This window comes from Biomphalaria glabrata, chromosome 4 (assembly GCF_947242115.1).
Source record: "Biomphalaria glabrata chromosome 4, xgBioGlab47.1, whole genome shotgun sequence".
Classification (NCBI taxonomy): Eukaryota; Metazoa; Mollusca; class Gastropoda; family Planorbidae; genus Biomphalaria; species Biomphalaria glabrata.
This window is the reverse complement of record NC_074714.1, coordinates 9,132,130-9,155,392: the sequence shown is the minus strand read 5'-3', so window position 1 is coordinate 9,155,392 and position 23,263 is coordinate 9,132,130. Positions and strand designations below refer to the sequence as shown.

The window sequence follows — 23,263 nt, the reverse complement described above, 5'->3', positions numbered from 1 at the left end:
TTCTAGATGACATATAAGGCATGTCTTCGAGTCCGATGATAAATTAGGGATGCATTATTTCCCGGGCTACGCAGCCCCAGGTGCGAACTACATATTTTCCCACAATCCAGCGCAGGTATAACCGTTGTGTGCCGTTGGTCGATTGAGCTTCTTTTCGCGCCTACGTCTATCATCGGCAGCAGATTTTCTTTTGGTCTCAAATGTATATACCGCGGCCTATGAAATTGACCTCCAGCTGTCTCGTTCTGAATCGGCATTTGCAACCATGTGCTTTCTTCTATGTCAGTTAAAGCAAGTTGTCGCTTAGGCTGGTCTTTAAAGCCTCGGCAGTTCCAGTTCCTGCCTCATCGTGGTTGCCGGGTGAACATCCCCCGGGGTGGCCAAAGGAAACTGTTGTTTTTTTTTTGGTTACGGTTTTAAAGGCCAGGTGATCAATGTAAAAATACCCACACAACTCCGCCCCCAGCGTGTGGTGGACCATGGCGAGCCTAGTAGCCACTGCATCTGACTCACAGTGTCAGGTGTGAAGGCGAATAGCCTGGAGGTTAATGCGCTAGAGGTTGCCATAAACGTTGAGAGGTCTCGGAGCCAGTGTTTCCGGAAAAACGCCGGCATCGCACAAAGCCGCCGCGCCGATGGCAGTGGTTACGAGCGTTGTGAGAAACGACTTGTAAAAAGTTTTACGTTAAGAGGAGCAGGCAGTGCGGACAACGGTTCAGCAGCCTTGGACACCAAGGGTATTAAGCTATTGTCTCACCAATGGGACAGTCCGATTTCTCTAACATGCAACCAGTACGCCCCCCCTCTCGGGGCAACCTCTCTCATTTTCATGTTCAGTTCTATATTCGAAAACACGGGTACGGGCAGGGGATGTGGGAGATGTATCCCCGAAACATAATAACTCGGTACTGTCATAACCATATATGTATAGATACGTTTGTTACTTCACCTTTATCTAACCCTGTCATATCATATTCCAACAAGTTTACACGTTTTTCCTTCTACAGATCAATCTTGCTTGACTATGCAATAAATACCCCTGATTGAAGCAATGTTACTCTGCATCATCTTTTCTGTGCTGACCTGTTTCTTGACTGTGACCTGCCAAACTGACCAACAGTGTAGACTGGAGGTCAGCAATAAAACAGCCTTTGAAAACAAAATAGTAGATTACATAAAGGAAGACGCAACATTTATGATTATTGAGTACAACCTGACAATAACCAGCAATGGAAACCTCAGCGACTGGTATAATATATCAGACCCATTCTCTATAGAACCTTGGAGGTATGTTAAGAGCTTAGTTTTATGTGAATATGTAGAAATGATGTGAATATTAACAACAATATATTAAGTAAATTAACTAATGCCAGAATCGCCTAACATGATTTAAAAAAACCATTAATACACCATTGCATCAAGATTCTTAGCTTAATTATTACAAAACAAGAATAAAAAAAATACATTGATCAATTAGTTAATTATTTATTGGTATTTCATTTTTTTGGTATAGATCAAGGAAAAGAAATTGTACTTTACAGATGTGGCCGTGTAATTTGAATTGGTCCCCTTAATACTTTATTTACAGAATTGGGTGGTCTTCTTAAATTTGAACCTAACAAAAAATTGTTATGAAACCTTCTAATTTCATAAGCACTTTGCTTGCTCATTAGTTAGCGAATAGGCTTGAGTAGGCTTGAGTTCTAGAGTTCGAATATAAGTCATTAAACTTTTTGAAATGAAGAACATTTAAAAAGCTATCACGGTAACATTCATAGGATTTCCCCTTACTTTCCCAACTGGTCCAGACAAGTGATAGGATCATAGTGAATCGGGAAAGCTCAAAAAAATGAAATAGCGCTAAACGAAAACAATAGCTAAAAATATTACCACTTGCACAGATTTATTATTGTTAGTGTAGATGTACTACAAATTTAATTACATAACTGATCCAAAGTAATTGAAACAATTTCACTTAATATAAGCTTTGTTTTTAAAAAAAGATTTTTAAAATACTTTTTTTTTGCTTACTTATCTTTTTCAAATTATGATTCTTATTTCTCAGATGGTATCGAGCAAAAGGTGCAAACATGACGAGACTTCTATTGATGTACAACAAGATTTTGTTCGGTCATTTGCTATTTTTTGACACTTTTGCAGACATTCCAGTAAATCTTGTTGACCATCCAAGTGGATGTTTAGCGAACATTAGTACCGCTGATATGTACTCATTTATAATGAGAGCTGTAGTAAAAGGTAAATTATGTCTGTCACATTTGTAACTCTACGAATAAGAATGTAATATTTTAAGCCAAAGAAAATATAATACAACCTTTAAATATTTTATATCATGTTTTAGACACAATTTACCAATAGAGAGTGTGTGTATAGAGAAATATACTTTTGATTTGAAAGTTGAGTACGAGTGCAGTATATCTCGTGAAGGAAAGCGCTTGCAAGGTGGTCAAAGAAAGCGCTTCAGGGACACCCTCAAAGCTTCTCTAAAGACGTTCAGCATAGACCCAGGCACCTGGGAAACAGAGACACATGACAGAGCATCATGGCGTCGCTCTGTGAAAAATGGCGCACAGGTTGCTGAGGAAAAGAGAACAACGCTGGCAAAAGAAAAATGGCAAAGAAAAGCAAGGCAAACGACACTAGCTCCAGCTGGAATAACCTGCCCAATGTGCGGCCGAACATTTCCAGGCACACATAGGTCTCACCAGCCACATGAGGAGGCATAACACCCCAGTGCAAAGCCCTCAGACAAAGTGGTCATCATCGAACCACGATGGACAAACTATATATCTGGTGGCCCCTCAAGTCCATTTTAAACTAACATACTAACATATCTTTGGACATCTAATGCATACCAAGCCGTTGTCCCTTTTTTTTGTCCCTGAGCCTGTTTAAATACAGATTTTCAAAGAAGCTTTTGGTTATAGAGGTATAAACGCATAAAATACTTGGATACCTGTGATTGAGGCTGGAGCTCTGAACCTGACAGTTAAACTTGTTTGAGTTTTCAGTCCACCTAAATAGAGCAAGGAAAAACTGCTCTTAGTTACCCCTTACCCCACTGATCCTTAAAAGAATGGTATAAAAGATACCAGACAGCGATTTTGTAACTTAAATTCTGCAGATGTGAGCATGGTAAATTATTGTTAAGGGTTTTTTGCCAATACTAATGGAGAAAGTTTATCTTAGTAATTTTAATCTTTGATGCCCGTTTTTTTCGCTATTATATAATAACTATTTGCAATGAAATTTAATCTATGGTTTGCCGAACTACTTAAAAGTCTAACTCTAAATCTCTGAGGTCTTTGTAGTTCAAGACTAAAAGCGAATGTAGTTTAACATTAAAAATGACGTTTTAAAAGTGTACATCACAAGTTATTTAACTAGCTGCTTTGTTATGCTCACATTTACTAAATGTCTGCTATTTATATAAAGTCTGATTTTTAATATTTGTCAGGTTCTTTTTCTAGGGCTCAAGGGGTATTTAGAAAAACTATAACTTGGATCAATGCAGATCGATAGTACTCATTAGTTAACATACGAATTAGTGAGCGTCAAAATCTCAAACAATCCAGGAAATGGCAAGTTGAATAAATTTAAAATATAATCCGTTCCACCACATAATCACCAGTTCTCTTCTATTCCCAGCAAACAAGTGTCCAACTTTCCTGCACTGGAAACAAGATCTTATCTTATCTTATATAATACAGACATTACTTCAAAAAAAGAAGATAATTACGTCCTACGCGTCATGCTTAGTCATGCATATTAACCAATGACTTAAATTCTGCCAAGTCACTGGTTTTCCTGGCTAGCTCAGGCAACCCATTCCATGCTCTAATAGCACTAGGGAAGTTTTTGTACAAATTTATCCTAGCATATGGGACGAGGAATGTGCCTTTATCTTTGTGTCTTTCAGAGTATTTTATTAAATTTTGTTTTTGTATTTGATGATTATGGTTCAGTGTTTTATGTATAGTTGCTACTTTACTTTTGAGTCTTCTGTCCTGAAGACTTTCTAAATTTAGTGATTTTGCTAAAGGTGTTACTCTGGTCAAATATGAATATTCGTTTGTTATGAATCTCACTGCTCTATTTTGTGTCTGTTCCAGTTTTTTAATGTTTTCTTGAGTTGAGGGGTCCCAAACAGAGGATGCAGATCACACTAACACACTCTCACATACAAAGAAGACTAAAACATTCAGTTCACATCACGTGCAGACTTCACATTTATAACCTTGGAGTATATAAACAAAGGGATATAACTCTTTCATACCAAAGTTACCTAAAACATACCACATACATACCACATATTTAATTTCTCCACACACTCACCTGACAGTGGTAGTCTTCAAAGAAGACAAAAGTAGTTTTCAGCTAGTGATTGAAATATGGTAAATATTTTTTCTTTAAGATTTCGGCGTACGTTTTGAGAATTTACGAACTTCTGAAAAACTGTATCAAAACCCATACGTCTGTACCTCGCGAAGAGACGAATTAACAGAATCAAAATATAAATGGTAAGTGTTCTCAGAATGGCAAGTTGAAAATTATATTTTGATGTGCTTAAGGTAAATAAATGTAACATCAACTGGCGAGTATACATGAATTAAAAACTTCCTATCTTCTTCCAATAACTTATGACAAGTCAATATAAGACTATAGAGGAGAGGTGGCTGAGTGGTAAAGCGCTTGGCTTCCAAACTGGAGACTGCGATTTTTACACCCGAGATCCTTAGGCAGCCACTGGGTACCTAGCATTAGTTCGGGAAAAGCAAAGGCTGTAGGTCGTTGTGCTGGCCACTCGACACCTTCGTTAACTGTAAGCCACAGAAACAGATGACCTTTACATAGATCGCAAGCTTTGAAATGGAAACTTTACTTTATTATAAGACAATATTAGAATTAATAAAGGATGAAGTCAACCTATCAATACATGTGGATATATGGCAGGGGGGACAACATTTTTCCTTCGAGGGCGCATTCTGGAAATCTGGAAATGGAAGGGGCACATCTCTCTCTCTCTCTCTCTTTCTCTCTCTATCTCTCTCCAGCTCCGAGCTTGAACACCATTAGATCCAGAAGTTTATTTGTTTATTTTGCTAGCTAATAGTTTTTGGATCCTTTTTTCTTGCACATTTAAATCTCCTACGTCATCTACTTGGTTTAAATTTATTAATGCCTTTGTCTGCTGGGGCTGTGAATGCTGATGCAAAAATATTTAGTAAGAATGTCATTATCATTAAATTATTTTAGCCTTTTATTAGGGATACGTCTGTTATTCCATTTCTTTAGATTTAATGTATGACCTGTCAAAGCACGAGCATCTTTAGTTGTTACAATCGCCATCTTGTTCCATGCCTAACCCATCACTTTCAGAACAGTTCTTCATAGCTTTGAATAAATGCTTGCCGTACTTTGCATCTTTGATTGAATGTTTCGCCATATTAGAATAATCTTCGTTTACTTTGTACTTTATAGATTGACATGTATAGACAATGTAATTTATATTTCTTTTTTTTTAATGTATTACCAGGTGTTGTAAACGCGACTTACACGATGATATAGTGTGTGAGGCTGTCCAAGAACATAGCATTGCACTGATCCTTATATACATATTTGCTGCCGTGGTAGTTTGGCTTTTATTTCTATACAGTCCTTATTTACTACAAGCGGATAAAAGACTGATGTAAGTTCTCGCTTCTAGTTTCATTTCGCATGTAATCGTTGCCACGTTGTCATTGATTAATAGCCAGATTTTTTTTCTAATTGCTAATTATTTTGTAATATGTGTTTTTCAGATAGCATAAACTTAGTCTCTACATTTAGCATTTGTCTTTGTTTTGGTTAGTGTTGCATTTGTCTTATTGTTCTTTTTTTTTGGGGGGGGGGTGTTGCATTTGTCATGTCATGCTAAGAAAGCACTTAAACAGAATGGCTGAATTTATAAAAGTAATTATAAAAAAATACATCTGGACAAATGCTATCAATGGTGAAGACCAATAACATTAAACTAACAGACTCAGCTGATCAGTAAACTTACAGATTTAGCTTGCTATATCAACTTTAAAAATAAAATTACTTTCTAAAAATAACTTTGATCATCTTAAGTTTAAATGCAAACAGAACGAGTTGGTAAAAAAAAAAGAAAGTTTCTCCAGTCTGCATCTGAACGTTATGATGGAATCATTCAAGTACTAATAAAAATAATTAGTTTTAATGAACCTAATCAAGCATACGAATTATCTGCTTTTCTTTTTGTAAGGGTGCAACTGTGCGTGATTATTTTAATGCATTACTGGTATTTGAGAAAGGTATTCTGTCTTAACGAGCTTATTTATCGTTTTTCTGTCTGGCAAAATCTTGTACACTTTAAGTCTCCCTCTTCCAATTCTGGAATAAAGTTGAATCTTTGCACAATTATTCAAGACATTAATTGGCTCCAACCCTTGCTTTTTCACCAAGACGTCCCACCCTTTATAGTGGCGTGCTTCACAGTTTGAGAAACGCTGCCCTAACATTTCAATAGGAGGGGGTCGGATGTACAGTAATAGATTTAAATTCATCTTTACCTTTTTTTAGCCTTTACTTATCCCTTAGTCTGTTGGACCATTGGGGCACCAAGCAAGGTTTGTCGACCGTCTTTTTCCATTCCTCTCTGTCCTTTGCCCTGTTAAGAACCTCTATCAATGGCAGGCCCGTCCATTCTTTTATGTTGGGCATGTATTAGCATTGTAAATATTGTATTTCTTTTTTTTTAACTTAAGTCATGTTTTTCTAAGGTGCTGGTATCAGGAAACACAATATGGTAATTTCAAAAAAAAAAAAAAGCGCATACATAAATTTAATTCAAATGAATAGTTTTTGTTTACTCCACAGATATGAATCTGTTTCATTAGAAGGTTTTTTACCTATACAACCTTCCACATCTGCTGCTTCTCCAAATGCTGATTCTTCAAAGACTGATGATCCAAACGCTGATTCTTCAAAGACTGATTCTCCAAAAGCTGATTCTTCAAAAGCTGATTCTTCAAAGGCTGATTGTTCAAAGGATGATTCCTCAAAGGATTATTCTCTAATGTCTGATTCTTCAAAAGCTGATTCTTCAAAGCATGATTTGCCAAAGACTTATTGTTTAAGTTATGATTCTTCAAAGGCTGATTCTCCAATCGCTGATTCTCCAAAAACTGATTCTCCAAAAGCTGGTTCTTCAAAGGATTATTCTTCTAAGGATGATACTTCAAAGGATGATTCTTCAAAAGCTGATACTTCAAATAAACCTTCTAATAAAACTGATTTAAAGTTCCGAATTAAATTAAACTCCTACTATGAAAAAGACCAACCGTTACCATTTGGGATATTCGACCTCCTTAGATCCTATAATTGCTGTGGCGGTAATGAGGTATGTCATACTCACTTTTAGAAAACCTAACAACATGATAACCTAAAAGCACTTTATTTCTTCATATTGTATATGATTGTTGAGAAATATATTTAGTTTTCCTTGAAATCGTGTCCCTTATATGTATTGCCAATTGTATTTTTTTCACAATTACATTTTAATGATAGTAATCTATATTATATTTTTAGATGACGACTCGTTGACCAAGAGATCTCTTAAACTGAACTACGATTCGCATTAAAACTTTCGTACATAGATTTTTTGTTAACTCTTAGGCGCTCACTGAGAACTGGTTTGGACAGATTCGCAAGCTAAAAACGTCAATTCGCAAAAATCCGCACGCTCTCTATCAAACCTTTTGCATTTTTATTTCGGTATAGCCCCACAAGGTGGAAGTTTAAATGTAAAGCATAAAAAAAATAACACACAAATTCCTTATTTTTAAAGCAAATTATTTCTTTTTTTTTCCCGCTTGCTCTTATAAGCTGTACAAATAAATATTAATCTAATTCTAATAGTATGACAAAAAAATAAAACTTGAGTATATATGAGTATATACTTGAGTTTATATATATACTTGACATATTTTACCCGCAACCCGCGGTTCTTTATTTGCGCATTACTGTCGATATAGTCACTGAGAGTGTTTTGTAAACGATTAAACGAAATAATAATGTACTAAGTAAAGCGAATGTGTCAATGTAAAAATAGTGTGAATGAAGCTATGAAATCAAAATAGCTAATAGGCTTCAATCCATTTTTTAAAATTAAAACATTTCCTTTTAGGCCTACATATATTTGATTAAAATTTGAGATGAATAGACTTAATTTTATATGTTCATGTGTTAAAGTATTAAGTAGATCTTGAGGTAGACATAGATCTAAATCTACACGAATCTAGAGTTAAAAATAGGCTTTTATAGAGGTCATTCTGTGTTGCGCATGCGTGACCTTTTTTCATGAATGAATATAGGCCTATCTCAACACGGCTACGCAACATTAGCAAACAGCGAACGAATGTATTAAAAATGCTTTAGAAAAACAAATTTGAATGTTAAATTGATTACAATATCAAATGAATGGACAATAATTAGTATGTTTATGTGTTAAAGCACAAAACTATCTTTGCGAAAAGAAGTTTTATCATCTTAGAGTTCAATAAGAGTTTTAGACCTAGACCTAGGAATAGACTCAGTAGAGAGATGTGTTAATGTGTAACCAATTGGTATTGTCTAATGAAAGAATGTTCGCCAGGAAATCTGTAGTCACAGATATCAGGAACTAATTTATGTAAAAAATGCTTTTGAAACACAAAATTGAAGGTTAATTTTATTATATAATGAAATCAATGGATCTTCTTTTGTATTTTCATGTGTCAAAGTAAAAAACTATTTGCGCAAAGTGTGTTTCTTAAAATTAGATCTAGATCTAAATCCTTTCGATCTTTTCTCATGTCAACATTGTTAACCATGGCCTAGATCCATAAAATACTATAGCTGTAATAGAGTCGGACAACTTTATTTTTTTTGAGGGTCTTAAGTTTGTTTGAGGGCTACAATACATACACTACGTTCTAAGTTAGTACCCAAGGAACATTCCTGCCTAGTTTTATCAAGATTGGTCAAGCGGTTTTGATGTCTATAAGTAACATACATACACCTCACATTATACTTTATAATATATATATATATATATATATATATATATATATATATATATATATATATATATATATATATATATATATATATAGGGCTGGTCCTACAGATTGTGGGGCCCTATGCGAAACGGATTACGCGGGGCCTAATTTGGGTTGTGATAAGGATAATAAGTGAAAATTAAGATTTTGTCTTAGAAAATAAATTCGTCTTTGCATTTTATGTATACTTTACTAAGTACAAAATCACCGTCCAATTAACTATACGAACCATCTACAGTAGATAGTTTTCCAACATAAAAAAAAAAAAGCCGATAAACATTCTGCCTTTTAGATTTACTATCAACTAGCAAAATATCGCTTTTGTTGTTTTTTTCTAAGAGGTCGAGATAGATTTAGATTTTGATCTATATTTGTATGCCGGTGACTATTGAAGTAGATTAAGTATTTGTAGTTCTTGTTTTGGTCAAATTTCGTCTTATTATTACATTTTTATTAAATGAAAGCTGACAATGCCGTTTTTTTTTTAAAAGCAAGTAGGATTGGCGTTTTCCATATTGAATAACACCCCGAAATGACATTTTTTTCTGTTATAAGGAGATTCGAATCAGTTTCCAGAAGATTTTAATAATTTCAGGAGATTTTCATGACTTTTTCGTATATTTTATAATTTCAGAAGAATTCAAGAAACAATTTAATAATAAGTTAAAATGGTTTAATTTAAGAATTTACACCTATAATGTGCATCGCGCGGGGTCTATGAAAGTGCGGGGCCCACTGCGGCCGCATAGGTTGCAGTGGCCTAAGACCGGCCCTGTATATATATATGAAGAGGAAGGAATGATACATTATAGCGCTGCCATTTCTCTACATTCAAAACGAATGTTAAAAGAAAGATTATAATTAATGAAACTAAATTATTATTTTCTTATTCTTAGAAGACAGAAAACCAAAAATTAATGTATTGGGGAAAGAGAATAGGGCACTCAATCGTGGCATTCTGAAAGCGCATTTTTCACTTAATAAGCTGATGGTGTGAAGTCTAATGAAATGTTTGCGGTGTGTACTATTGTACATTGCCTTAGGAATTAAAAATGCAAAAAAAAAAAAAAAGGTAAAACCAAAGGTGCTATATAAGTGTGTGTTCAGTGGGAGGATACAAGACCCTTCGGGGATGTCATTGTAAGAAAAACGACCGACAAGTGTGAAAGTGGGGTGGGTATGAGGTGAGGCGGGTTACGGTCGAAAAAGCAGCATAGGGTCTTTCAACATCCATTCACAAGTCTATGTCGGTTAAATTGTGATGCAGAGGTTAAAAAAATTCACAAATATGTGGGCACCGGAAAGCGAGAGAGAGAGAGAAGGGGAGAGAAAAAAAGGAATTTGTAGCATATACTCTCATTCTCGTGCTAAAAGTATTGGTACGGAGATCGTTAAAATGTATCCTGTTTATTGAGATTTAAAATTTAAAATAAAAAATGTACTGGGTGTTCCGGCCTTGATAATCTATATCTGTCTATCTATCTATCTATCTATCTATCTATCTATCTATCTATCTATCTATCTATCTATCTATCTATCTATCTATCTATCTATCTATCTATCTATCTATCTATCTGTCTATCTATCTATCTATCTATCTATGTATCTATCTATCTATCTATCTATCTATCTCTCTATCTCTCTCTCTCTCTCTCTCTCTCTCCCTCTGTCTGTATATATATATATATACATATATATATATATATATATACATATATATATATATATATATATATATATATATATATATATATATATATATATATACCAAGTAAACAAATCAACGGGAGTAGCCTGTGTGTAATGGTAGCACAATATAAAGTTAAATTTAGTATGTACACTATTGTAAAATTACATGCATGTGATTGTACACATTGAATAGTATGTAATAGCAAATCCATAAGACGGAATATGACAACATATTGTACACAAACGAAAAATGTGGGTCAAGATCGATTGTTTTTAAAAAAGTATTTTATCGTATTTTCTTGTTTAAGAAAGCTTATCGGATTGAAATAAGAAAATACAAAATATACTTTAAAAAAAAAGCAAAGTATAAAGGGGAATTATTCAAGTTTTCTATACCAAACAAAATAATTAATTACCAATAGTCAATTAACTAAATGATTTTTTTTTAAATTGATACTTGTGTTGCCAGATAAAAGTAATAAGTGTGCACAATTTCAGCCTGATTGGAGATTTGGTTTGGGAGAAATGACGTGTACAACATTTTTATCAGACAAAGTGAATTGATCTAAGCTTAGTGATAATGGTGAAGATTTCTGTTTGTTTATTTCTCGATAATGCTTCTAATATTAATTATTGATCAAACACAGTCATCACACGCCGAATTTTATATTTATAATTTGATAATTCACTGCAGAGACATTTGTATATTCATCGGGGCTTCAATAAAATTCTTCATATTACATATACAATTAACTTTTCAATCCAATAACGACTTGACTTAGTTCTTCATAAAATAAAAACTTTAAGATACAACAACTTCAACTAGTATAACTTCAACTAACGGACCCACAAATATTTAAACATAAAACTGTTACTATAAAAAATTATTACAATGCGATGACCCCGACTAATCAACTTTCGCTTAGTGTATACTTCTAAATCGTACCTTCCAGAATCATAGAATCTTCTCCCCTAATTATTTTATTAACTTTGACCTTCTAGAAGCTGACGTCTGCTATTTTCCCCCCTTAACCTCTTCCTCTGACTGGATGACTAAAATTAACTTGTTTACTCTGGTCAACTCTGACTTGACCTGGGCTATAGAAACTGGTCGAAATAGGTCACAGTCAATTATAAAAAAAAATGCATACATTGTTTGTAGGATTTCGCCATACCCTTCAAAATAGAAAACATCAGTTAAATAAAGGGCACTAATCAGGAAAGCTGAAGACGTAACTCAAGGCACACAGAATGGTCATATACATTAATGCGTACGTTGATTCACAATTTTATAATAAATATATGAATGTTATTTTTGTTCTGTATCTATATAAAAATTGTATCTTCAGGACAACAGCGAAAAATGCTGCGATGGAAACTGCTGTCGGATTTATGTTAGAAATGTAAGGTATTTTTTTTTAAATACACATTTGGCTATGCTATTATCTACAAAAATCAATGTATATATTAACCTTCCCCTATATTTCGTTGAATGGCCTGGAAGCTATACATTTACCAGTTTCCATATGTAAACAATTATAAATGTACTTATTATTATTTGCCAAAACTTTAAACCGTACAATTGGCTATGTACCAGCGGTATGCACTTCCACCACACTGTTTTAATATCGTCAATGTCGTGTTTGGTCTAATCTTTTTGCTGGTCGGTATGGACAAATGGCATTTCCGTTTGTTTTTGCTCCTCCCCCCCCCCACACGTCTTTTAATGGTTCCATTGATAATGTTACCGAAACCGCGGGAGAGGGGGCAAGGTAGAAAACATTTATATAACTCAATAAAAAAGTCATACCTATTATAGCCAGTCATTAATTATAGGAATTCCTATAGAAATAATCTGGTCTTATAAAGCGATGTCACATCCGATATATAATAAAACAATATTCATATTTATATTTTAAATGATGGTCATGGTATATACATATACTATTAGCGTTTTCGAGAATGTACCAGGAAAAAACAAGAGCTTTTTACATTAAGTTAATGATATTTAACCACTCTCTATATTATCGCCCCTACTACCCCCCACCCTGGATCCGCCAGTGGATGACACCTAAAATGCTTTGAACGTAAGTATCTTATTTTTTAAAAGAAATGTCTGTAATCTATAAGCGACACCGTAGCTATCAAGGAAGAGCCTATTCTAGGGTACGAAAAAATGTCAAAAACAATAAAAGGAAAGAATTTAATGAAGATTAATTACGCACGCACGCACATACATGTTTGATTAGGAAAGAAAAAAAATGCCCCCGAACCCCCCCCCCTCTCTCCGAAAAAAAATCCTGGCTACGCCCATGCTATAAAAAGCCATTTGTTAGTCGGGTTGTATGGTAATGCCCGTGCCGATTTATATATATATATATATATATATATATATATATATATATATATTTTATATATATATATATATTTAAAGAGAAAGAGGAAGGAAGAATGTAGTGTATAATTAAATTGATTAAAGTAAGAACATATTTTCAAGAAAACAATTACAGAAGAAATGCATTTCTATTGTACATGTACTAGTTTGATAAATAGGTATAATTTATATTATATTTTATATTGTTGTTGTTGTTGTTTTTCTATGTTTTGGTAATATTTGTAATGTTTACTTTCTTTTTCTTCCCCCAGAATTTCCCCTGCTCGACGGTAGTTCGCAGATTATCGGTTGTGTTTTTCTTCTTCGTTTTCCCAGCGATTGTACTGTTCATTCGTTATGTTTCTGTTTCTGAAATGCCTGTCATAACTAGTTTTGTTTTTTTATTCATTATCTATGTATCATTTTATGCTTCCATGGCTACAATTTGTTTTGAAAGAACGGCACACGCGTACACGCGAAGTTTTAATGCGTTATCAGAGACGAAATTCAGTAAATTTTGTAATATCCCAATGGTTACCATTATCTCGTCACCATGGATATCAAGAGAAAAACTAAACAGAGAATCAACGGAAAAAACTATTGAATGCGATGGTGCAAATTGTATTATTTTATTTCTATCACTGATTGCTACAGTCCCCGCCTGTGCACTTACTTTTGTATTAGTCACTGCTGTAGTTGTGATTATGTATAGGGTTACTTTTATTTATACAATAGTATCTGGGATCGCAGCCTTTCTGGTCTATTTGCGGGAGAAAGTGAACGAGGTGCGGAAACAACATGAACGTTGTCTGAAGATAATTACGGAGAAAATTGAGGACTATATTACAGCAAGCAATATGACAAAAGCAGACAAAAATATATATTTGTATAATGAAGACAAGCCATTACATAATTGGAGTCCAAGAGAGGGTAAGATTTATTCTTTCTTGTTTTTATATTAGCAAATATTTAATTTATTTATTTTCTGAACATAGTGAGTAGTGTTCAATGTGTAACTTTGCATTTAATAACATATTTTCATGATGTAAAAATGTCAAAGGGGGGGGGATGACTGACTTTCGCTGAAAAAGGTACGTGTAAACACATGTATGCACAATCCGAACAGTGGTCAAAACTGTTTAAATGCTAGGAGATACACATGCTGCACTGTGGTCAAAACTGTTTAAATGCTAGGAGATACACATGCTGCACTGTGGTCAAAACTGTTTAAATGCTAGGAGATACACATGCTGCACTGTGGTCAAAACTGTTTAAATGCTAGGAGATACACATGCTGCACTGTGGTCAAAACTGTTTAAATGCTAGGAGATACACATGCTGCGTTATGGTTGACATCCTTGGTTAACGTTTATTTGCCGGAATAATTTTTCTTTATTCCATTAAATGGACCACATTTGAACATTTCCCCACCCCGACAAATTTTGTGTTATTTTTTTGCTAAATCTTTTAGACCCTTCATATTTGAATTTAATATTTTTTAAAATCTCATTCATTTTGAAATCAATCGGCCGTGACTCAAACACGTCTTAAAATGTAAGATTATGAAAAATTAGAACCAGTCTAACATCACCCTGTGCTCTATATAAAAACCAGTGAAGCATGGACGCCTGTTACTTTTTCTTCAATAGTGAGTCTGGCATCTGAAGATACATCTTCTAACATTTTGTATTTTTTTTTATCTGAGAAACCCTCCTTAGAGCAGTGGTTCCCAAACTTTTTTGTCTCATAGACATCTTGCTATGTTTTCTGGTTTTCGACAGACATCCTGTTTAACTATTGCAAATTTATTTTATTTTAAAACCTATTTATAACTGTGGTGAGTTGTAGAGTGAAAAAGTAACTTTAAAGCTACATTAGAAATTATAGAGATTAGTTTATTGATAAAATTCAAATTTTAACCAACAATTATAAGAATTAATATGTATTTCTGGAATCACCACACACATTGGAAATGTTTTTGTTTTTTTTGCAGGCTCATCTTCCGTTATAGATATTATGTTTCAAAAAAGAATTTGTTGTTTTTTGAAGTAGTACTTCAAAAATTAAACATTAATAAATTAATTGGCCTTAAGTATATTTGCAAAAGTTTTTGCAAGAGAGCAACTTCTCGTGTATTGCTTGATCTTTTACGGGTGACTCAAATATTGGGTCAGAGGAATTGGTTTCAGTAATATGAAAATAACTGGTACTTAAACTGAGACCACTCAATTGGTATCGCCTAAACCAGGGCAGGTGCGACTCATTATTCAAACCTATGCTTCCTTGCAGCTATAGCCAAACATGTGGAAGATTTTGTGGAAAAATAAGGAGCCGGAGACCTTTAGGTAGTTTGCAGCACACAGTGCTACACCCTGTCAGAGCCCTTGACGCCACTTCTTCTTCTTCTTCTTCGTTCTAATTTTTAATGTGGGAGTGTTCATATGACTAGACCAATACATGAAATGAACTGCGCAGTGGTTTCCAAATCGGGGAACTCTCCATTTAGTTTACTTTCTATTGGGGTGTTTTGTGGCCAGTACGGGCCTCTTGGTAAAGAGATCAGTTTTGGAGGACATTGTCAGCTTTCTCTGGTGACACTCAACATGGGCAGATTTTACTGGTTTAAATTTTGAGCTTCCGCTACATGTGTTGTCGCATTCTGTTGTGTACGGTCCTTAGTCGAAAGATTAGACGTTTATAGTTTAGAAGCTTATAGTAAGCATCATCTTTCTTATGATTTCAGTGAGAGCTCGTCCATTTCTCATTCATTTTATTTACAATTAATTTCTTCTGGATAGAGTGCAATGTTTAATTGTGAGTTTGTTCTCTCACTCTTGGTGAGTGTGTCAGCCTTCTTATTTCCTTCTAGTTCTATATGAGCTGGTATCCATTGAATAACAGTTTTTTTTTGCTGTTCTTGTTGAGCTTTGTTAGAGCAGTCCTGAGATTTTTTATATAAGATGAATCAGTTTTGCATGCTTTGGAGGGTTTTCGCATCGGTTAGAAAAACAATCTGACTATGTGTGGTACTTGGATGATTTGTTAGCATGGTAGCAGCTAGTGCTAGTGCTTCCCTTTCTGCTCTGTGACTGTCAGAGAGCTCTCCAGTTGCAATGGATTTTTCTAGTTTTTCTCCATTTGGCCATTCGTTGAGTATTCCAGCTCCTCCATTTGTGGTGGCTTTATGGGCTGAGCCATCCGTGGAAACTCTGATCCACTGATTGCTAGGATAATTAGTTTGTAGAAAACAGTTTACTATTTCCTTGAGCTCTGTTGGACTGTAGTCAGATTTTTTAAATATATTTTCAATATGGTCTTTTATAGACTGATTTCGTCCCAGGGTGGAGATTCATTTTGGTGTATCGTTGATTCCATAATTATTTTTTCAAGCTGTTTCTTTTTTGGATTTAAAGATTCCTGTATGAAATTGGTCCTTCTGACACGGTTTTTAGTGCCAGTTTTGTGAATTTTTGTTTTCACGATGCTGATTCCATACAGTATGGTTGTTTGCAAAGAATTACATAAGAATCTTTTAATGTTTTGACTTATACTAGCACCGTCCCCTTAAAATGAATTGTTGCTTTAAGAAATTATTTTAATCATATTAGATGTAGGATTATGTAAAAAGATATTGTAATACGCTCGCACACCATCATGTTCTCTAGATGATGTCGAAGAGAGATTTAAAAATGTGTGTGTCTATTCTGAACTTTATCTTTGAGCTTTCGAAATTTTTTTAAACTTTTATCTTTTTATTAGGGTATTTCTCAAGCTTTGGAGGCGCGGTGGCTGATTGATAAAGCGCTGGGCTTCCGAACCGGGTGTCCCGGGTTCAAATCCTGGTGAAGACTGGAATTTTTAATTTCGGGATCGTAAGTCTACCCATCCCTAATGGGTACCTGACATTAGTTGGGGAAAAGTCAAGGCGGTTGGTCGTTGTGCTGGCTACATGACAACCTCGTTAACCGTGGGCCACAGAAACAGATGACCTTTACATTATCTTCCAGACGCTAGAACTTCGTTGTCACATCCCTGAACTCGACACAGCATAAAGCCAAACTCATCCCTTTCAAGGCATTTTAAGATATTAGAGCTGATCTAATACATTTGTTCCATTTTTAAATCTTATACATTTTAAATTCGAACATCTGATCGGTGCTATTTTTGTCGGGTCACCCACTACTCCAGACGTATATGTATTAAATATTCATAAACATGTTTGGTATCTAGCCACTGACATTTATTTTTTAAATTGTCTTCTATCTCAAATTTTTTTTTACTTGGGTTTCATCCATTTTTGGTTGTCACCGTGTGCGGCTCGCACCCTCATAGTGACGCCACTGTAAAAAAAAATAAAACACAGACTAGTATGAGGCATGGGGTGAATAAATATGATTATAGTATGGCATTCTTGTGCGTGAACTTTTCATATGTGGTAGGTCTACGTGCAGTGGCGTAGCTAGATTATTTAATGCCATGTGCGGCTGTTTCTCGTGATGTCCTCTAAAAAAAGTTTTAAAACAGCGAAAAGTTTCTAATTTCGAAATAAAGTGTATTCATTATATAAGCATTGCTATTTGGCAAAGATGGGAAGTTTTACCTCAAACTATCGATAATTTTATCAAAATCTGTTTTTTTTCCTCTAGTCTTGTTTAATAGACGAAATTGGCAAATTTGTGACTCGTCAATTTGTCAACGTTGATTGTAAGTATTTCAGCATCAAAGTAATTTTGGAAAATCTTCGCTTGCATGTAGCCACACTTATCACAATAGTAAAAAAAAAATATGCGTATCAAGATGGCAATATTTGGGGACTGACTTTTAAAAAAATAAAACTATAAAGCTTAATAGATTCTTGTTTTGGAAGTTCGGAGACTTGGGATTAAACAGCGACAATTACCTGATCCCCAGATAAAATTCGTTTTTGTCAATGTTGCTGGGAGAACCATCGAGATCTCCATCTGAGGATTCAATAAAGGCGACTAAAATTCCTATTTATCATGACGTTGTTCATATGGGGTTATTATTTCATGAACAATACAGTCCAAGGAAGGTATTTCCATCAGTGGCTCTTTCTTGTGTGCTGAAAGAAACTCTATCTTCATCGTTTTTTTCGCCTGGCTATTTTTCTTGTGGCGACTACGTCTTTGATGCTCTGCATGAAATTTTTATCCATATTTTAGATGTTAGGTGTACTGTGGATATAATCGAGAAATATTTGCGTTTCAAAATTTCTGTATGATTTTTTTTTTCATGAGCACTTTAGTTACAATAATTTTTTTTTGTTTGGATATTTACTTATTCGGTCTCTCAGGAATGGATCGTACTTGGTTAGTAATTTCACAACAGGATATTTCTTTGATTTTGTACTTCCAATTCTTTCTCAACTCGTTCGCGATGCCCACGGAAAGGCAGATTCTGCTTTACGAGAAAACACAGACAAACTTCAAGTTCCCTCCAAGCAAGTGATGTGTGGCTGAGAGGCTTAAACCTCTTGGTTACGCTTGGCCACCTTACAAGGAGGCTTGAGTTCGAATCCCGACTCTTGCAGGGTTGTGTTTGCTGAGCGGTTGGAAAATCTTCTACCAGATAAGCCCCTCCTTCCACTGGTCCACAAAAGAGATTGGACCATTACTAATTAGTAATTTAAAAAACACCATTATAAGCTTGTCCATAACCAGTCCATTGAAGGCTTCACAAAAAACAAGAGTAAAAGTGCATTGCCTTCAGATATATAAACAAATCTGGTCAAATTTGACTCACGCTGGTCTACTGAGAAAGTGTGTCCTCGATTTGATGCCTTCACCACTTGATGCCCTGTGCGGCCCGCACCACCCGCACAATGCTAGCTACGCTACTGCCTACGTGGGTTCAGTACACTTGACAAGTGTTTATCGTAGGAAGAGTGGATATGACGTTTTATACGTTATCATTTTTATAATTAAACTTGTTTTGTATTTTAATTTTTTAAAGGACTGGTGACTGTTAAAGGTTGTATACCCTTTCTAGTCTTGGACCGTGGGATCTACATTAAAGACTCGGTGTTATTTCACTTTTTGCATTTTGAACAAAAAAAGGTAAAAGACATTTCGCATTTTTTTCTTTTACAATACAAATTAAAATTATTTCAAAGAATATGTTTAATTTAAAATATGGATATATCATTTTATTAAAAGGGTTGTCTGGTTGCGTTTAACATCGCTTCAAACTATTGTCAGAATGGTCGAACCTTGCGCACATTTCTATTGCAGGTTTGGGCTAGCACGTAATGTCTCAAACTTGTCAATTTAGGAAACATTGGCAAAGAATGAAATTATGAAAGAAAGACGAAAGCTTATCTATGTGTGATCTAACAGATTGATGTTTCCCAAAGTGGGTTACTCGTACCACTTTGGTGTACGGAAGAATCTGGAGGTGCTACACGTTCAATGTCATTAACTATGCTGATTTTTTAAAAATCCAATTTATTATGTTTAATAATTAGAATAAATTATTGATAAATTTTGATTCATATTCATTAATATTATTTAATTATATATTTGAAAAAAATCATAAACGATGTATAAATTTGAACAGAATTCGTAAACGATGTATACACATAAGGTTACTAAAGATCAGGAAAATGAAAGGGGTGTTTTCCACAGGTGAAAAGATTCAGTTTTTTTTTGGTCAGGCGATCTTGAATAATTCTACTAAGTCAACATAATAAGGCCCCAGAGCTAACCGACATACTTCAATGTAGGAAATATTTTGATGTAACAATAAAAATGGCAATAGAGAGTTATTTAAAACTCACGCCATGTGGAATGGAAGATCATTTATTACATGCCCTAAAATATATGTGTTTCATCTCCCTGTGTGTGGTTTAAAAGGTCAGGATCTCCACATATTGTCACTATCTAGTATTCTATGTAGAGCATTTTTTGAGCGGCTAAATTTCAATGGTTTCAAATAAATGTTGATCATGCAATTTCGCAAAAACAATGGAGTTAGTTAGATACAAAACAAAAAAAAATCAGGACATTGATGACACATTTTTATTTAGCCAGTGAGTGTATTATTTCATACAACTGAAGTTGAACATCTATATAGGATAGGCCTCTTATTGTAAAATGTTTGTAACATATTTTACATGTTACGGATGTTCCTTCAGAGTTAAGTTAATTTTCTTCCTAGTCCAAACCTCCCGCAGGACGACGGGGGATGGCAGTGGGCAGGGTATGAACCAGGGTACATCGAGAAGTCCGCACGACAGTAGTCCAGCGCGCATAATGCACGACGAGGCAGCCATTTCAATGCATTATATACATATATATATATATATATTATGTGGTACCCCACATCATTAGTAGATATAAACTAAAATAGGGTGGTCAGTACCAGGTGGGACCGTGGAAGGGGCGATTCCCCCCCCCCAATAATATATATATATATATATATTTATAATATATATATATATATATTTATAATATATATATATATATATATATATATATATATATATATATATATTTTGTCACATATCATTTGGCAGATATTTTAATATAGCTCGGGTCGAGGTGTAGTTACAGACCCAGCAGACCTAATTAACCAGATTTTTCCCCTGGAAATTACGGTCTTACACCAATGGTTTGATAGAGAATTTCTGTTTGGTTAGAGATGTTGAGCTAGAGAACAAAGGTTGTGGTTTTGATTGGAAGGAAAACAGGTGACGATACGAGCTGAAAAAGAATTTGAAATAATTCCGGCAGTCTCGAGCCGATTCTCATACTGTGTCGATCGTTTAAAATCCAGTATACAGCTATGGAATGTTTTATTTAAATTACAGTTTATTCAAGTAATCATTGTACATTTGCTATTTCAAGTTTTAAATTAAAACTTGTTTCTGTATTTAAAAGGAAAGATTTCTTCATTGAGTTTAATAATATATAGCTAAATAGATTCATCATATAGAATCTCCGACAAGTCACAGAAGTTCCTCTAATCAGCTGACATATTCAAGAAAGGTCTAATATATCAGCACCTCTCAGCACCTTAGATGAATTAGCACTATTTAGCACCTTCAACTACATTAGGAGCCAAAGTTTAAATAAAGCAAGATTAACCCAGTGCCATTTATTCGACATCAACTTATATTAAAACAAACCTGTGATATATTTAGAACTCTCCAACTATAAACCACCCTGTGATATATATATATATATATATATATATATATATATATATATATATATCGTTATCTATATATCTATATGTGTGTGTGTTCCAACATCGAATAGCCTCAATCATTTACAAAATTTTTTAAATCGCTTACACGATTAATCGTTTGTACTTTACCGCCGTCTCCTTTTACTGACAAAAAATGTTTTAAAACAGAAAAGTGAATTATGGCGACATATTCGGTGTAATAGCGATGAATTTGTAATAATTATTTAAAGAAATTCAGAATTCATGAATAGCTTTATATCATAGACTTATATATTATACTAGACTGGAAATCGGAAATAAATTCTGATCCGCAATTGATCGATATATATATATATAAATTATGTATCTAAAAATTACAAAATAATAATTATGATACAAGAGTACTCTTATTTCTTATGTTGAATTACTAGATCTAGATATTAGAAATTAAATTATATGTTACATAGGTTAGGGTTGAAAAAACAACTTTACTTCTTTTAACTACCTTACAAAACAACTCCTTGTTCCAACTTAAAAAAATCTCCATGCCCAGTAATGAGTAGTATATATAAGTCTATGCATTGAATAATAAGAACACCACTAGAGATAGTTTCTGAACCCAAATAGCTGTTTCCTGTCTCATTGTCCCAACCTTGACTAAATCGGACATTTTTCTACTGTATAGAATATATGGTAGTGCAAAATTGTATCTAGTGTAATCTAAATGTATCTATGGAGTTTGAGTTCTATCTTATTTTATAAATCGAGATTATGGGGAAGAATTACTTCAAGTAATCTGCAAACATATTTGTTTATTATATATATATATATATATATATATATATATATAATCATATTCTTCTTGACTGCCCCAGTCTTGCTGATCTCCGTCTCGATAGGTCTGGAAAACCAAAAATTCTCTACCCGTATTGTGAGTGACATGTATGCACTAAGCAAAAAAAGAGGAGTGCCTGTCTAGGGCTTTATAAGAGACGATTTGAGCCTCTCAAGCCCTCACTCCAATTTGATGATGAAGATGATCATATATATTATGGACAAACAAACAAACTCTACAAAGTAGACATACCTACTAATATAAATCTAATTGTGGCGTGTAAGGCAAGAAATTAGTAAACAAATCCATATATGAAATATGTACAAAGAAATGCATCAGCTTTAGTCATTACAACGAATATTTGCATATATTTTTTAAATCGAATTATGTTATTTGCATACATATTTAAAAAAAAAAAAAAAAAAAAAAAAAAAAAAAAAAAAGATTTAAAGAGCATTTAAGGTTTACGTTTACTTGATTTTAGCGTAAATGTGTGCACAACGACTTGCCGGAAAGGAAAAACACAAATCTGATGAATGTTTTTCCATTAAATATATTTTATCTATTTTCTTTTTTATTTTGCTTTAATCTTGTATTAGTATTTCCAGTTTCATCAAAATTTATCATTTGATCTATTCCCCAGTTATTATGTTACCTGTTTATGGCGGCAGGATTTATTGCAATTATTATCTTGTTGGTGATTTTCATAAATAGTATGGATTTCATTTCCCCTTCTATTCAAGTGCTCGTCACAGTCTTTACTAGCATAATACCTTTGTTGCTCAAAATAGCGTTCTCTAAAGGCCACAATGACTGCACCCTATTCTTTGATACAGAAGAGTAAGTGCTATAGAGGTTACCTCATTAAACATTAAAAAATATTAACTGGAAAAATAAGTTGCATTACAGGGGCGTATCTAGGAATTTTTCATCGTTTGGGGCCCGGGGGGGGGGGGAGCTTGACCTCTTCAGGGCCACTGCATATTGCGTAATATTAAATTTTTAATGTAAAAAACACTCATTTGGGAGCCCCCCTCAAGTGAGTGGGCCCTGGGGGAT

At 34.2% G+C, this 23,263-nt stretch overlaps 1 protein-coding gene across 2 annotated transcripts in view; it reads left to right on the top strand.

The window, feature by feature from the left end:
* LOC106078085 (uncharacterized) overlaps positions 1 to 23,263 on the top strand; it is a 35,776-nt gene that overhangs the window by 7,533 nt on the left and 4,980 nt on the right. For both annotated transcript variants that reach the window (XM_056025666.1, XM_056025665.1), the window contains exons 2-10: positions 1,008 to 1,287; positions 2,066 to 2,256; positions 4,433 to 4,538; positions 5,555 to 5,707; positions 6,898 to 7,420; positions 12,158 to 12,211; positions 13,455 to 14,112; positions 19,156 to 19,259; positions 22,848 to 23,044. In XM_056025666.1, coding sequence (XP_055881641.1) covers positions 1,052 to 1,287; positions 2,066 to 2,256; positions 4,433 to 4,538; positions 5,555 to 5,707; positions 6,898 to 7,420; positions 12,158 to 12,211; positions 13,455 to 14,112; positions 19,156 to 19,259; positions 22,848 to 23,044 — 2,222 coding nt within the window. In that variant the 5' untranslated portion in view covers positions 1,008 to 1,051. The remainder of the gene's footprint in view (positions 1 to 1,007; positions 1,288 to 2,065; positions 2,257 to 4,432; positions 4,539 to 5,554; positions 5,708 to 6,897; positions 7,421 to 12,157; positions 12,212 to 13,454; positions 14,113 to 19,155; positions 19,260 to 22,847; positions 23,045 to 23,263) is intronic.